General features: G+C 35.2%; 1 protein-coding gene across 1 annotated transcript; it reads left to right on the top strand.

Moving 5' to 3' along the window:
• Positions 1-207: 207 nt before the first annotated feature.
• On the top strand, positions 208-16,910 carry LOC119070396 (ATP-binding cassette sub-family D member 3). Its single transcript, XM_037174715.1, has 10 exons — positions 208-739; positions 4,621-4,736; positions 13,003-13,193; positions 13,257-13,354; positions 13,426-13,606; positions 13,677-13,746; positions 15,442-15,521; positions 15,582-15,714; positions 15,786-16,232; positions 16,305-16,910. The coding sequence occupies exons 1-10, from the start codon at positions 630-632 to the stop codon at positions 16,850-16,852; spliced, it is 1,974 nt and encodes a 657-aa protein (XP_037030610.1). The 5' UTR covers positions 208-629; the 3' UTR covers positions 16,853-16,910.
• Positions 16,911-18,007: the final 1,097 nt, after the last annotated feature.

Here is an 18,007-nt window from a genome sequence, read left to right as displayed (position 1 = left end):
TGGTTTAGCTTTCGTAAAAAGTCTTAGCAATAAAGTGTAACATTTTGCGCCAATTTATGAATATCATTCATTTTGTAATGCGCTAAATGCGCTTCAAATGGTGAAGTGACAAACAGTTTCTACAAGAAAAACCAACCTAACAAAACAAAAATTTCTCAAAATCTGGTACCATAGATTGAATATGTCATATGAGTCTACTGGTGAAAAAAGTATGAGAGTTTAGTGTGTGACATGAGGTTGAGTTGATAATATTTCTTCAATTCGCTGTTAATGCAACTCAAATAATGAAGTTAATTTTCATCAGAAATCATATGGATTGAACCGAAAAAATTGTGTCGACCAGAACATTTATCGTAAAAGGAAAAGCCAGGCGAAAGATTTTTTTTAAAGTACAGCAAACCGAATTGATCAGACATAAAATCAATAAGTGAAAATATTTTTTTGTGTGAAACCTCAAAATATTTTGGTGTCTTTTTTTAGAGAAAAAGAAGAAGAAGAAGTGAAAATAGAAAAATTAATACACGATAGTGATAGTGAACGTTGTATGATTACTGACATTTTGCAGTGATTATATTGTATTTTATGATTAAAGTGTTTGCGGAATTGAAATAAAAAACAAAGCGCAAAACATGGCAAACATAAGCAAATTAGCAAAATATCAAAGTAGCGCTGTGTGCCTTGCAGGTGTATCAGCTGCTGTGTGGATAATTGTATATGGAAAAATTTCCCACAGCCGACGGTAGGGTTTGCAATTTTATTGTTTTATTGAACATTGTATGTGCTATATCGAAGTTCAGAGTCCAAGTCGAATAGTTAAAATAGTTGAAACTCTACACGCTTGTAAATGCATGGTGTAATCAAAAGATTGTTGTTTTTTTTTGCGCCGTTTATATCCTCGTAAAATAAATAAAATTCGCAACATGCGAGAAACAATAACATTTTGTAAGAAACCGGTTTCTTAAGTTAAAATTTTAATATTTAAAAGTAAATAAAATAAAAATAATGGACGAGCGATTGCGATTACTTTCACAGTTAACAAAAAACAAAAATCACCTCTCAATTTGATTGATCTCTCCACTGAAATAGTCTCTGATAGCTCTACAGTTGAAAGTCACATTTTTTTTTTATCACTTGACATTTGAATATTGTGCCAGCAATTAATTCATAGGTCTCACCCATTTTAACATTATTTTGCTCGTCAGGTAGAAGAATTTTTGTTTATGATCGGGGCCCACAATCCACCAGAGCAGGTATAGTTATTAGTCATTTTTGTTGAACGAACGAATGTTTACGGTATGTGTATGTTTTACGAAAAATGCCGTGAACAACGCTCAATTTTTTTTTAGACAACTTCCACACAAATCAGCTGTTATCTCAAAGCGAAAATTATTACCAAACCTAGCGATTTCTCCTTATCAAAATCACTGTAATTTGGTCAGGTCATTCCTTCGTCAACTAATTATACCTAAAGTTATGAACAAATTTTCACAGTGTAACTACTATCCATTATCTGTTTGACCGAGGGGGAAATAATAACGTCAACAGCTCAACACGCGTAACTTTAAACCTATTTCTCTCTCTGTTTGTTGACGCATGTAAAGAGAGAAGGAGATAACTATGTTCAAAAAGTTACGCGTGTTGACGGTAATTACAACTAGTGGGAAAAATTGCATCTGAATTTTTCATTTGCGGAAAAGGAGGTTAGTCGCAGTTGAGAGCGAGTAAATACTATTCTTTCATAACATCCAATGACGCAACAGTTCTTAGGGTTGTAATACATTAGTCCACTGTAAAACTTACGTTCGTTGACCACCATAGTTCCTTGAAAGTTTTGTTTTGTATTGTAAGAGAAAAACTCTGAGAATTTAGTATTTGTTCACTGGGTCAACTTACTCTCAGAACGAAAGAAACAATGACAGTGATAGATTATAGCACACAGAAGTGTTCATTAAGGGACTGTTAACAATTATGACTTCACACGATTAGGAGGAGGAGGTATTCGAAAAAACGTTTCTATAAATTTGGGCTAATTTTGATATCTTCGCGTAACGAAGGGGGAGGGTGGTCGAAATATCTGAAAAAAGCGTGACTGCATTTGTGCATTAAGCAACACGTGTAGACCAAAAAAAAATGTCGGCACGTAAAGCAGATAGTTTATTTGAATTTGGTTCACATTCAGGGTGAGGTTTTTCGATTCAGGTATTGTACCTAATATCGAAACAACATTTCATTTTTGTATGGCAACACTTATGGAAGTGCTTTTCATTCAACGCGCCCAGCTCTGAGGAGAACTTCTAATTTGCAAACTGAATGCTTAATGCAACGCCTGTCAATACATTCAGCACGTCGTAGATACGTGTGTTATAGACAACAATCACAATGCTAACACGTTATTGTAACATATAATTTGAATAGAATTATTAAATAAAAAGAATGAAACCGATGTGTTCTCTGTATGATGAAATCACTTTATATAATTTTTACGTCCTAGAACCAACACTCACATCGGTGAGTCAGTCATCTACAGCCGCGTAAAATTAACGAATATTATTTTGTGAACATTTTATTATCGGCATTATACGCTTAAGTGTTTTCCATTTTTTCTCTCTTCTTTTCGCAAGAGGTAGTAACCATACGTCTACTCTATTACATCCAAAGTATATTTTTTTAATGGCCAAAACGATGAATGAAAGAAAAATAAATGAAAAAAATTTGCTTCATATCTTAACCATTTATTTGTTTGCAATAAGCGTTCACATCAATCGATGTCACATCATGTGTGACGCAATATCTTCAACTGATAATCGCTCTAATTATTGCACTAGCATTACAATGATGGCAGAAACAACACGAATGTATTTTCGAATCAGTTGAGTAAATAGCATGCAAAATATCATACACGCTCAACTGAGATATACACATTTTGTCTCATGCTTCTTTTATCCTTGACCCTATTCAGAGATTCTCTCATTGCGAAACTGATGATGCGATAACATGCAAAGAAAGTTTTCAAAGGTCAATGAGCCGATTGTTTAATACCATTTCTGATTTGTTTTGTAATGGAAAATAATTTCTGTTTTAGTGTTTCGGTCGAATACTTAGATTCCGATTGTTCGGCGATCTTTTAAGCGGTTCTATACAATTACATGACTTTCGACTTTAGCTTTTTTGCTCTCGTCATTGTTTGATTTATCGTTATAGTTATGGAAACCGTTTAACAAATTTAAAGAATTTGCTGAACGCAAAACGAGGTTTCTCCCTTTCAGAAAGCACAACTGTTTCAGTATAGTCTATTAAATAGAACGAACACGATGTATGTACATAATGTGTTTGCTATTTTGGCCATTTTATCGGTTAATGGTTAAATGATAAACAGTCAAATCGAAGCTGTCTGAACAATCGACTTTTACTGTCCATGTACCGAGTTGTATCATAATACAGTCATAGGTACTGAAAATTCAGAATCAAAATTTTTTGTACTGAAAGCTGCTCCACGCGCGCGTTGTAGTGGCAAAACCGTGTAAAGTTTTGATTGTTTGTGTGAATCATCTGAAAAATAGCTGAAACATGCTCCAAACTTCATAAGAGCCTATTTTGCCCAAAAGCACATAGATTTACCTTTCAAATGATACCCCACACGACCATGTATGTTTTGTGTACCTCGAGAAATTTCAGTAAGAACAGTGTAAGTCTTCGGTTGGAAACTTCAACTGCACATATTTGTATTTGTATTATTTGTATTATTTCAGTGTCGATGAATTTTAAACCCAATAATTCGGCTCAATAGTACCTTTCTAATGACACCCCACACGACCCTGTACGGCTCGCATAACTGGAGAAATTTTTGTAAGAAAAGTGCAAGTTTTCGGCTTTTGATCACATTTCACCAGCCGCACAAACTTCGAAGAATTTTTTTGAAAGTGGTTTTGGCTTTTAGGGTCGAATACCTTTCTAGGTACATATAAAAAAGTCCACTGGAAAATTCGTCCGATTTCGGTAGGCTGTTTTTCAAAAGAATCCCTCATAATCAGTGAAGGCAAACAGCGATCCGGTTTACTGTTTAGTGAATAAATATTCTACACTTTAGACGAATTTTCGTCCTTCACCTAGACTTTATTTAACGTAAAATTTGTGCGATACGAGTCCAATGACTCGCAGTACAGTCCTAAAATGATTTCCTAATAAATTTAATATCAAAAGTTGTTTGTCCATTTCTAATCATCGCATAGCAGGTAGTTTTTTTTAAGTAAGTCATACGATTAGAATATGTCAGTGTTGGAACGACGTAGAAAAAAAAAATTGAACAAAACGACAGTCATTACAATGAAATTATTATTATTTTTAAATAACTTGACCTTTCGACTAATTTTATAATTCACTTATGAGCTGCTACGAAAAAATAACACGGATGAATGCGGGTATTCGAATGGACTTAAAAAAACGAATTTCGATTGATTCATTATACTGAATTTAACAAATAATAAAAACAAATTGATTTTCGTACGAATCAAAGTCTATTGCAACATTTTTCTTGTGCAATATCATATGAGTTTGAGAGGCGTAAAACCATATTATACCAGCTGATGCTTATAGTGACTTTCATTTTTATTTTCTTTATAGGAAACGAATCGGACCTGAAGATCAAATTCAGTATATGATATCAGAAAAGAGAGACAAAAAAATTCAACGAGCGCAGGTCAATTCGCTGTTCTTCAAGCAACTTAGAGAATTATTAGGTGAGTTGGTCAGTTTTATTTACTTTACCATTAAGAACGAGAAGAATTTTAGTGACGTGAACAATGTAAAATCCAATGATGTTATCGTTACTGACAACAATTATTCTGCTGATCACGTACACTAGACATTGAAAGTTTTCGTAGGCGGTTACATCGATTGTGACTTACCATAGACAAATTTCTAACTTCATTCGACAGCTACGTCATATATGTAATGCATACTAGTACACCACGCAATTTCAATGTATCGTGTGTGTTGAGCATTAGTTTGGCTATTTCTGAAAGCGGTAACCAGCGTTAAATGTGTTGTCTATATATTTAACGACAGATGTCAGCACAAGAGTGTCTATCTCTTTCGACAATCAGTTAAAATGTGATCTAATCGTAGAATCTTAGTTGGTTATAAAAACGCTGCGAATTAGTATTAAGGTGTCCTCAGGGTGATCATCCGTTTTGTCTCCGTACGGTTGACTGTGAAATTCAGCTTTAGACAGATAGCGACTTTTGAAAGACCGTTTGTTCCAATATTATGTTAATCGATATTAGCGACATTAGTAGTAGCGCAGCAGTAATGGTTAGATGTGCTAAGGCTACCATGATTATGACGCGTGATGATTTTCCTTATCTTCAAGTTTATGTGCGATTAAGGCCAGACATCACGTTTTACTGTGCATAAAAATACGTTTTTTTCAGTTTGGCTGTTTAATTACAAAATTTGACAAATAGACACTGAGTAAGTGAGTATTTACAAGCGTCTGGCTAACAATAACTTTATATCACCCAGTTATATCTCGGAGAACGATTGAAAATGCAATGCCTTTTAAATCGTGTAGTTCAGCGATCGTAATGAGTTACTTTTAATTCCTCATTAATACCAGTTATGGAATTAAAATTTCCGTCGTTTTTATGCGATTTTCCATCCAATTCACACTGTTCAAACCATGTGCGATATATCAACATGACCTTGTATGCATGTATGTACAAGTAAACACCCTCATGTGTGGTAAGAATCGAATATAACTATGGCAGTGGTTCATAATTGTATCACTTACAGTTCCAAAAACTCTCAGTTTCGGATCGGTTTTATTTCGTAGAAAATCTGTACGTTTTCGATTTTATCATTCCAAGAATTCACTCAAATTACGCTCTCGCAACTTGATATTAGTTGGATGAATTCGAATAGGAATTGAAGATTATTTTCGAAATTATAGCTTTGGACAAATTGACACAAAAAATGTTTTAAATGATGCGACACACTAGACAAGGCAATTGTATAACGTACAAACCAGGAAACGTGCTTTATGCAGGAAATATCAAATGAGTTCAACAGAAAAAGAAACCTTAACAAATTAACACTAAATTATCTTTTACACACGAAATTTACCATATATTCCATCGCTTCAAGGTAAATAAATCATTAAAACCCAATAATGACTTGATATGACATGACTGGATGTTATAATTCATTTTATTTATTTATTATTTTGCATTTGCACATCACATTCTTTACCTTTCCGATAGTTCGTTCGTTGCCGGTAACGTTTTTCTGTTTTGATGTTTTAGTCAAATTTTGCATTTTATTTTTAAGAATCGTTTGACCTTTGAGTGATGCGCATTAATACTTTTTCGTTTCAATGAATTCAAAGACAAAATTTCAGTTAGGTTTTGGTCTGACCGAGGAGTGCCAAACTAAATTTTATGGCATTAAATGGGAGTAATCCCATAAGTTTCAGTCCAAGTATTGTGGTCTAAAGTCATGCTCGGAAGTAATGTTCTATACCGAGAACTACTCAAAAAAGGATGACGATGTCTCCTTAAATGTGAGTAAACCGAATGTGGACAGAGAGGCACCCTCTAAAAAGTCCGACCAACTTTTGATTTCTTCAAAGAAGTGGTGACTTGTAAAAAGCATTTTGTGTGTGCGTACACCAACTAATTACCCAAGGTTATTTGAACAATCACGTGATGATGGCTCATCACGTGTGTTTGTGAAGTTCAAGTCCCTTAGAATCTAGAAAAGCATTAAGTCAAAGTCTGCACTGAATAGAGCACGCGCATGTGAGGGATTGTTATGATTCCGCATGCAGTGACGTGTCATACCTACAATACCATTTCTCAGCAAGGTACTCTAAATTCCCACTGGAAAATAGTGAGATTGTGAACACTAACTAATAAATTAAGGACCTCTGCAGTCTATACTCTAGGGCTTATAGAATGTAATGCCTAAATTGTAAGAGCGTACTAAAAACCAAAATAATGTAGGATTCTGAGATCTAACATTAAGATTTCACTTTTATGTTTTTGCTTCAGCTGGTCGTTACGGGGCTTTCTGCTCCAAACCAAAAACTCTGTAACCTTAATGTCGAATCTCGTTGTAATGATAAAAAAAAACAGTTTCACTATAACGGTGATAAGAGCGGTACGGAAACTGACGTCATTTGTGAACGACTCCCCCATTAACTATGTCAGTGACATAATTTTCCGTTGCATTTCATGCATAAAAACGTTGTGTTGCATAAAAACATTGGATGCATGCTTTCGTTTCGAGTATGTTGGATACTTTAAAACACGTTTTGGACTTGAAATCTGTCAGATCATCATATTCGGTTCGTGTTGAGCATTTTTTTGTTTGTTATTATTTTGCTCGACATGCAAATAGTTGCTGATGCGTGATGCACAACAAATTCTTGTAAAATTGACACTGAAATTGGATAACTATTTACAGGTAAATTTGTAGGGAAGGCGTTTAAGATACTCAAATGTTTTTACTTAGTTCTGTCATCTACAACTCATGAATTATCTAATAATGAGAAATTAATTACTTTTACAAATGTCAAATGTATTTAGTTTTGTAAATCAAAGTAAATATGACTAGAGACAGTAGCTTTACCGTTTGTCATGCATACGTATTTATTATTATTAATTAGAAACGCAAGAATTTAGAGTGTATTTTGGCCATGTTGGCGCATGATACAAAATTAGTTTCGTATTCATCCGAAGTAGAAAATTCTGAATTACGTGATTGCATTGTAATATTACCAGCTTGTAAATGATTTCGTAAGTGTGAGGGTTGCGGAACGAGTGAAACATTCAAACAAACCAAAACAATAATTTTACAAGCAGATACAAAAATTTAATTTACATGCTAACGGGAGGTAAGTGCATTTTCACTGTCACAATCAGTGACAGTATTTTTACACTTTACCGCACGCTAGCATGGAAAATATACTTTTGTAGATGGTAGCAAAGCGCTCAGGCGCGGTGTGACGAGTAGGTAACACAACACATGATATATGTGTTGCTCAATTGTGAAGTACTTATACTCATTGTCATATAGATGAGTGTGCAGGTTTTTATTGATTGTATGACAGGTGAGCTAATACATCGGAAATTATTCTTCGGTATCTTTCGTTTGATTATAATCTGTAAACCGATTACTTCTTCAGAAATAGTCTTTAGAGTCTTCAGAAATGCACTGTCATCGTAAGGGGTCAGTCCAACATGCAATTAATACGAAACTCCAGAAGGTGAAAAGGGTCACATCTTGGATTGTGTTTCGACGTATGTATCTTTCCTATTGTCATGAATTATTCGATTGTTTAATATTTGTACATCGACGTCCGAAAGTATCAGTAAATATAGTTAATACTCAAATACATATATAGTACATAACCCAAGCGTAAACTTTGCACGATTTACTTGATTATAAATAATCGTATCAGTCTATATACTATTTATATCATCATCACTATCGAACCGTATATTAGTTTCAAATAGCAATCATATCACACACACAGCAAATTTTTCAAGGCAGCATTAGGCATATTCTGCTGTGTATTTTATTTATAGTAGACACCGATAAAACAAAATAATAAAATCAATTATCGTCGATTAAGCTGAAACAAAAAATCGTCCATAAAATAGCCTCGGTAGGGAAAACGGTTTTATAGGTTTTGCTTAGTGAAGTGCTTCAATCTGTAGTAAGCTTATTAAGAAGATTCAAAAAAAAAAATCAGAAATGTTTCATGCCGGGTTTTCTCCATTTTACCAAAGCTGTCCAAGCTGAAATCGCACTCATTCCATTTTAAAAATAGCACTCCGTTTTCGCACCATTCGATTTATTCAATTTTGCTCAGTTCTCTAAAAAATTCATTTTGATTCACCGTCATGTGAGCGGATGAGCAATTTTCCAAATGAGGTGTCTGCGACTCTCACTCTTTTGGAACAGGTTCAACGGTTAAGCTGGAATAGCACTCATTCACTCCGTTTAAAAGATAGAATTATGGGCGTCAATTCTCGCATTCTCGTAACTGTAAGAATTCTTAAAGATATGTACGAAAAGTTACGGTCAAAAAGTCGATTGAAAGTACGATTAAAAATTCAATTCTCAAACATTTCCGTATGGGATGTAACTTTGGGATGCACTAAAATGAATTTTACGACGAAAATGTGATCAAAGGTAGCACAATGTGATTTAAATTTGGCAAATTTTATCAATGACGATAAATTTCGATGTATCTTCTGTGGTAATGTATTCATTGTATCGGCTAAATTTGAACCAATCTCATTTGAATCGGGTTATCATTGATATGTTCGAGGTGATGAGATGGTAGTTTCTAGAATTTTAGATTAGGTCTTGGAACTCTTGCAATTTTTAACTTCCATCGGTTTTTTTTTTTGTAGAACTAAGTTGTTTGTGGACGTCAGATGGTGGTTCCTTGAATTTAATCAGACAACAAATTACCGCTGACCCACATGCGCACACACTGTCTAAAGTTAACAGTACAAGTAGTACATGTACGTACAGGTTAAACAGTTCTTTCTGCTTCAAATCGCTGTCGATCTGTAGTAACATCTGTGAAATCAGAAGGGTGTGTGTTTGTGGATCTGCTGGCGAATCTATCTGAAACGCAAACTGCATCTCATCTTACCAGTGAGTAAGATGGAATATTTTGAAGTGGACACAATCCTGCTTTACTCGACTTTCAATTATCGAGATGCTATAAGGTTTCAGAATGGACATTTTCCGAAACGTAGAACTAATCATTTACTTTTTATTTACTCGGGTAACATGCTCGTTCAGTCATTACCTTTGAAAAACGCAATATTTCTTGTCAAAATTGATAAAATACAAAAATACATTCACAAATGACGTTGTTCGATACTTTTCACGTTAATTCACATAAATATTTAATACAATTCGCGATACCAGCTGTAGTTACCACACTTATTCAAATAAAATAAAATCTTCGTAAGTCGAGTTACGAATGCCAGACATCACTCTTAGTTTAAGGTAAAAATTTTGATAAGAACATTTCTTCGAGAATTATGTCGACTGGGCTGTAATTTATGGTGACTTATGTCAAGTTACGAATTCCTAAAGTTACGAATGTTTCGAGAATCGTCATCCTGTCTCCGTTTTCACTCCATATTTGTGTGGAAGCTGTCAACTAAAGAAAGAAAAGAAAAACTGAACACGATCAACAAGAAGTGCGTTGACACGATTCAATTTTCGCCTCCGTTTATAGTTGACAGTTCTGTCTCAAACATTTATTTTGTTTCACTGGCTTTTGTTGGACTGGAATTACGTAATGATCGCCTCTTAGCTAAATTATACGTAGCGTTTTTGAAACACTTACCTTTAAAAAGTACAAGGATAAGATAAAGAATAATGTTAATGGGAATTGCAGGAGTTATTTTAACCAAAGTCTGAATTTATGTAAATTCTGAAACTTTGTTCCGAAGATTTTTTTTCAAATATTTACAGTGCTAGCGCTGGCAGCTGAGTTTTTTCGACGTCGATAAATTGATACTACCTTGAGTGCCGAACATGAATTGAGATCAATGTCTACCGAAACGTTTAGGCTATGAACTTTGAAACATATTTTCCACTCGATAAGACGATATCTCATCGTCACTCTTATTGTAAACCTTTGATCGGTATGGTTTGATTCATTTACACCATTCAACAAATTTCGAAAAAAAAAGAAAAATGTAAAATAATAAAGCAGAATACATTTTCAGGTTGTCGCAACGATTAAGATAAACTTTGTAAATTACTTTTATAAAAAAAAACCCGCTTATCATATGCACTGATAACATATTTTCGTTATGTTTAATCAGCATGTTATCGAAATAGTTGATTATTAATCATTCCTCCGTTGTATATAATATTTCAAAAATATTCAATAGTTTCTGTTGTTGATTGTATACGATTGACCTTTTCATTCGTCGGCGACAGGCTAACACACTCACCACTGTCTATATTCCACACTACATAAATAAAATATTTGTTTAGCGCACCGATTTTACTATATTTTAAGCGAATGCAAATAAAAATCATTAAATTCGGTTCACAATGCCTTGATTAATAAATTAAAATCGATTACAGTAAATTTGAATAATAATTTAACGTACCATGCAACTTGAACTTCAAAATGTATATTAATTTTTACAAATATTTTCACTCTCACTTGCATGGTCTAACGATACACACGGAAGCAAGCAAACTTTTCATTATTTTTAATAACGTTCAATTGAATCAGGCAAGAGAGCAGCCAACTTCAGCTGCCGTTTCACCAGAAAAACCCATCTTGTCCGTTGAAATAAAATAGTAAAATGTTGAAGTTATGCCGAACGTGATCACGTTTTTTGATTTGGGAGTTGTTCAGCTTTGATTCCATAAAAATTTCATTTAACAAATGAAGATTTAGATTTTTTTATCCCCACAAAACACTAAGATGCAGAATCTAGATTTTCATTTCTTAGACGAAATTTATGTGGTAACAATTACAACGCACAACATCATCCTCGAATATGGAATTGATTTGACGATTTTAGGATGATCTGTATGCAATACTGATTCTAAAATCATCGGGGCTTAGACTGACATAACCGCGGCGGATGACTGACATAGCTATCATGTCTGATTTGAATCAAACGTTGTATCCACTGCTATGAATTTAGAAATTTGAAAAATTTAAAGTATTTTAAGAAATATCTGAGTATTTGATTTCTCCATCTCTGTCTAAGGGTGAATACGCTCGAACGAAGTATTTGACGTTTGGGACTTGATGTTCTCGTTAGGTTAATGTATCGAACTAGAATATCAAGCCCGAGTACATTAGGCTAGTTTTTGACTGTATGAAAAAAAAAATATTGTCGGCTACGGAAAACCTTGACCCCCTTTCAAATAGAATTTTCCTTTATCTACATTTTAGAAAATACTTCAATCAATCCTACCTGAACTAGGTCTCAGAGAATTTAAGTCATGTACCTACCCTTCCAAAACCACAAAAAAATCCATTTTCGGTCACAGGACATTTATTTGATGCGTTAGGAAAATAACTAATAACTTAACGAGAAGTTATAGTCTGTAGGACAATACATACAAACAGAGCTATGTATGGAAAGGAAAGATTCGAAAACAATTTTATGTCACTTGGTGGTCATAGTGCAATTGTTAATTGGTTTCTCCTTCAATTGCACTTTAATTAGTTTAAGTTTTACATACTACAATGCATTTACGGCATTGTTGCTATTCGACCTAATAAATGCGAAGAATATTTTCGTTTCTAGTAATAGTGAAAAGGGCAGCATTCAACGTGAGTTACAAAAATGGGACCTAATGTGCCTCTAAGACATGCTGAATTACCTCTCTGAACTGCAATAGATTGATTTTAGGACTTGGCTGCTATATGTCAAAGATTATTAGAACAATTAATTTTCTGCTGATTTCTTCGGCAATGTTCGACTTACAAGGCAACCAAATATTTGTCTCATCGACTCAGGGCTTTTTTAGCTAACCTCCCGTTCGCACTATTTCAACACTAGTCAACACTATTTTACATGCTTTACAGTCTGCGACATTGAAAATGCACTTACCGTGCAGAAGCATGTGAAATGTGTTACGTCACTGTTTGTAAATGTTTGTTTTGGCCCGTGTGATTGCTCGACTGGCCTCCGGCGCAAAGCCCACAGTTATTTACAAACAGTGACGTCACATACAGTACAGTTAACCCCTCAAATTTGTGACACAATTTTCGTCAGCTGTTTTCATCCGGTCCACTCATACAAGTTCACGACCTTGCCTTATACGTGTTTATACGAGTTTAATATATGCATACGCGCGGATGGTAGTTGTAAAACACTAATTTAAACAAGTATAACACAGTGACGACAGGAACGGATTGAAAGACTCCTCTTAAGATACACGTAACTTCACCTTGATCCAGCTATTAATTTTTGATTTTTCATTTCTTTCCAGATATAATAATACCGGGATTTTGGAGTAAAGAATGTGCGCTGCTATTTTTAATTGCTGGTTCGCTGATCGCCCGTTCAATGAGTGATGTTTGGTTGATACAAACCATTACTATGATTGAGAGCGCCGTCGTTACAATGGACAAAACAAGATTTCGAAGTAACATATTGCGATACTTTTCTGCTTTGCCATTGGTAAGCGAAACATTGCCCATCGCCCACAGTCAAAATTTTTACTTGATCTTTCCATTCAAACAGATTGCAGTTATAAACAATGTCCTAAAATGGGGATTAGGCGAATTAAAGTTGAGATTTCGAACCAATCTATCCCATCACCTATACAATCAGTACCTCAAGTGAGTATTTAAAAAAAAAACTATTTTCACTCCCAACTGCACGGGATAAAAATTCTGATGCATTCTTGCAGAGGTTTTACGTATTATAAAATGTCAAATCTGGACAACCGAATATCGAATGCTGATCAGTTACTAACGACGGACATTGATAAGTTCTGCGAAAGTGTTACCGACGTTTATTCGAATGTTAGCAAGCCTATCTTGGATATAGTTCTGTACGTTTACAGATTGACAATGACGCTGGGCGGAAAGGTATGCATTGAACTAAATGATTGTCGAAACAATTCGGATACTAAAATTGTTTAATTTAATTGTGTTCCAGTCACCATCCATTCTAATGTTGTATTTATTAGTGTCTGGAGTGTTCCTTACCCATTTACGGAAACCTACAGGTAATTTCAATCATAGAGAAAATTCAATTCGCCTTTTTCGACTTATTTTGGTAGTTGTCGCTCGTTATATCATATGCAATGTTGTCGTGTTGCTTTCCTGTACAACACGGCAAAATACAAACTTTTTATCGTTTTGTCTTTTCTTTAAAATTCGTTATGTTCAACGTCGATGTTTGTATATCGCAGCGCCGCAAATGTTTATTTTTTGTTTGTATATGACTGACTATACGCTACTACTGATATTTACGATATTTTGAAATGCATAGTCATGATGATTACCTAATATTCATTGGCGTGAATTGTATTGTCCGAAACCGGTACATAAAAGACCCGTATGGACTTTACACTCTTACTCTTTCTGTCATTCTAACTTATGACTTATGGAATTTTGAATGTGATGTAAGATTGAATTACCTTGCATACGCCCTGTTGAAGATCAAAACTTACATTAAGTCTGTGAAGCTTTTGTTATGTCTCCACTCGAATTATCCATATAAGACTTGACGATATTGAAATGGTGAGTGTTTGTTGAAATGACGAGTCATTTTTTTTTTGGAGACGGTTTCTATTGTTCAGCAAATTATCGTTAATCGTCCACAGTGGGCCTGAATGATACTGCGAAGTCTCAACATATGTGATTTCTCAACGGAAATGTCTCTTTTGGAGAAATTTTTGTTTGATCTGGATCCAAATCCACCCGATGCACTACTTTGACCCAGAATTTTTTTTTTATTGATCCAAAAAAGAAATTTCTGTCGAGACATATGCAACGACTTCATTTCGGCACACCGTGCGTCTATTACCATTGTATCTACCGTCGAGTAAGCGTTTTTTTCGGAACCATCAGCTCGTTTTCAAGTGATTGCTCATCTATAGGTTTCATCCCGAAAAATATGCACCACTCGAAACATCGACTGGTCAATTTTTCCCGCTAATGAGAACATCAATTTCGTTCTAAACTCCATAACGTTACACATTTGCATTTTTCACTGTCTATAGAGATATAGCAGAACAAGTATTGAAAGATTTTGAAACGCAGTACAAGACAGAATGTCCAATCAAGGAAAAAAGAATGGTGGAAATTGGTCAATAACCAGAGTGACCACTAAAGCGGGAATCATAGATTTGACACAAATGTTTGAGATTGTTTCTTGGGAAGTCACCAAGTCTAACAAGTAGTTAAAATTTTAATAGCATCAGAGGAAAAACGTACAGGCCGTGATTCTTCTAAAACGAATTTGTGACTGTAGTGGTTTTCTATACTCTAATGGACAGCATGTCTGTTATATACTTTGCGAGTCATAGATTAAACTATAAAGTTGAAAATCCGAGACGAAATTTTTATCAACAAAGAAGTGGACTAAAAATTACCTAATTTCAATCTAGACTGTCTGTCACGAAGCTTAAACTCTTAGAATTACAGTTCATTGAAAGTTATGAAAATCACACGTGAAAACTGTCAGATGAAAATAACACTCGATAATCGGAGCGTATTCATTTCAGCAGTCAATGAAGCTGATTCAATTAATATAGAACGTAGCTGTTTGAACAGGAATGTGTATTGCACACTGGTTTCTCAATATACCGTTACGTTGCATTTAATTTCTTATAATTTAGTTATGTGTCTTGTTTCTGCTTGTAGTATCATTTAACCCAACCTATCCATTCAAACATTTTCTTTAAAATTTTCTCCAGGACGACTGACCGTCGAAGAACAAAAACTAGAAGGTGAATTCCGTTATGTGAACAGTCGATTGATAACCAATTCGGAAGAGGTAAATTCATCGTTAAATGTTTTCCCGAATCGCTTTTGCAGTTTTATGTACCGATTTCAGGTAGCCTTTTATCAAGGAAATGTCCGTGAAAAGTTGACGATTTTGGCCAGTTTCTCAAAATTGACGTCACATTTGAGGAAATTTTTGGAATTCCGTGTTGGCATGGGAATAATTGACAACATGATTGCCAAATGTAAGAATTGTCTTCAGTTCCTGACTGCCTTACGTTGTTTAATTCAAATATTTTTTTTGTTTCCATTAAAGATGTTGCTACCGTTGTCGGCTTTTACGCAGTTTCGATACCATTTTTCACGCCAAATCATCCATTTACCAAAGGCGACCAGTCTGAACGGTTAAAAAATTATTACACATTCGGTCGTATGCTGGTCAAACTTGCTGAAGCTATCGGTCGTCTGGTGTTGGCTGGACGTGAATTATCACGTTTGGCTGGTTTTACGTCACGAATGACTGAATTGACCCATGTCTTACGTGAACTGAACCAGGGCAAATACGAACGAACCATGGTCAGTAATTCAAGTAGTGCAGACGCTGAAATAGCGCCATGCAAAGGAATAATCGCATTCCAAGACAATATCATCCGCTTCGATAAAGTACCATTGGTGACACCCAACGGTGACATTTTAGTGCGTGAGCTCACATTCGAAGTGATGTCCGGCCAAAATGTCTTAGTATGTGGACCGAATGGTTGCGGTGAGTTTGACATTATTTACCCTTAGTGGTTCGTTCTGTTTCATACTTTGATTCGTTTGTTCCGTTGCTCAGGTAAATCAAGTCTATTCCGTATACTGGGCGAACTATGGCCCACATGGGGTGGCAAATTGACCAAACCTCCGCGAGGCAAACTGTTTTACATTCCACAAAGACCATACATGACACTGGGTACATTACGCGATCAAATTATTTATCCTCATACACATGCCGAAATGAGACGACGCGGTCGCACCGACGAAGATTTAAGCGGATTCTTGGAATTGGTTCAACTGTCGTATTTGCAGGTGCGTGAAAAGGGATTGGACGCCGTCGAAGATTGGATCGATGTGTTGTCCGGCGGTGAGAAGCAACGCATTGCGATGGCACGTCTGTTTTACCATTCGCCACAGTTTGCGATTTTAGACGAATGTACAAGTGCGGTGTCGGTTGACGTTGAAGGTAGCATGTATCAATATTGTAAAAAGGTCGGAATTACATTGTTCACGGTGTCGCATCGCAAGTCGCTGTGGAAACACCACGAACATTATTTGCAATTCGATGGCCGTGGTAGTTATGTTTTCGAACCGATCGATAGCACCAAAGAGCAATTCGGATCGTAGATGCGATAACAGGAAATGTAATGATTTGTGCTGCAAATTGTTTCCTTTCTCCCCTTTTTTTTAAATATTTTGTGATGAAGTTGTTAGATTGGATGATGAGTTCGTTATGAGACAAATTGTTACGTTTTATGTTCCGAATTTTTATTAATTTTTTTTTGTCATAACCGACTAAGGGATGTCGGGGATATTTAATAATTTTTCTTATTTATTTCGGTAAAGTTGCCGTTATGTTCTATTTTTGTATTTCGTTGTCGTCACACAAATTCAATTTTTTTTTAGATTTTTTATTTAATTTTGTTTCGACAAAAGGACAAATTTTTAACGAAATATTTAATTGGTGTATCATTCATTACTAACACCTCAAGTGCTTGTTTAAAGTTCAAAATCTTAAATTGATTGAAAGAAAGATTGTCTTTGACAGAAGAATGCAGTGAAACGACCGGTAAATGTTTCACTGAACGAGACATTGAGTGCCGCTTCTATATTGTATTATTGTAATCAGATCCACTGTTTTGTATGACGATACTCTGCAAAATGCAGAGCGGGTCTAGTCCGGTGTAGAGTCCCATATTGCTATTTTCAAATTATTAGGAACAAGATTTTATATACGAAAGCAATTTTACAGTCAAAAAGGTGTGTTTTAGACCACGGTGGTGAAAACGTCCAGGGATGGAGCGACGCGACCTGGGTCTAAAACACACCTTTTTGATCCTTGGTATGTAACATTCTATTTCTTACTCACGGCACCCCGGTCACACTTGGAAACATAAAAAGTTACAAACAAGGATTACATCTATTAATTCGTCAGTTTCAATGGATATTCCGAAACTGTTATCGGGGAAAGTGTAAAGGAGTGAGCTCCAGATTGTGCATTTTTCATACAGTCACCAACTTACTAAAACCAGCCACAGATTGAAATTTTAGACGGTTTTGAGATTCCCATTGTTTAAAGTGTCAAGTGTCCATGGTTCTCTAGTCTAATTTCTTAGATTGACTGGTTCTAGAATGTTAGTCACTGCAAACAGAAACAACAAAAATACTTTGCCTCGATCTTAAAACAGTTCAACAAATCTTATCTTAGTTGCAGAACAATTCCGGAAAATTTGAAACTAAAACAATTCAACAGTCTACCCCCTATCCCATACTGTCGTGAGA

The sequence above is a fragment of the Bradysia coprophila genome (assembly GCF_014529535.1).
Source record: "Bradysia coprophila strain Holo2 chromosome X unlocalized genomic scaffold, BU_Bcop_v1 contig_79, whole genome shotgun sequence".
In the NCBI taxonomy this organism is placed as follows: domain Eukaryota; kingdom Metazoa; phylum Arthropoda; class Insecta; order Diptera; family Sciaridae; genus Bradysia; species Bradysia coprophila.
The sequence above is the reverse complement of the archived record's forward strand: the minus strand, read 5'-3'. Positions and strand labels throughout refer to the sequence as shown.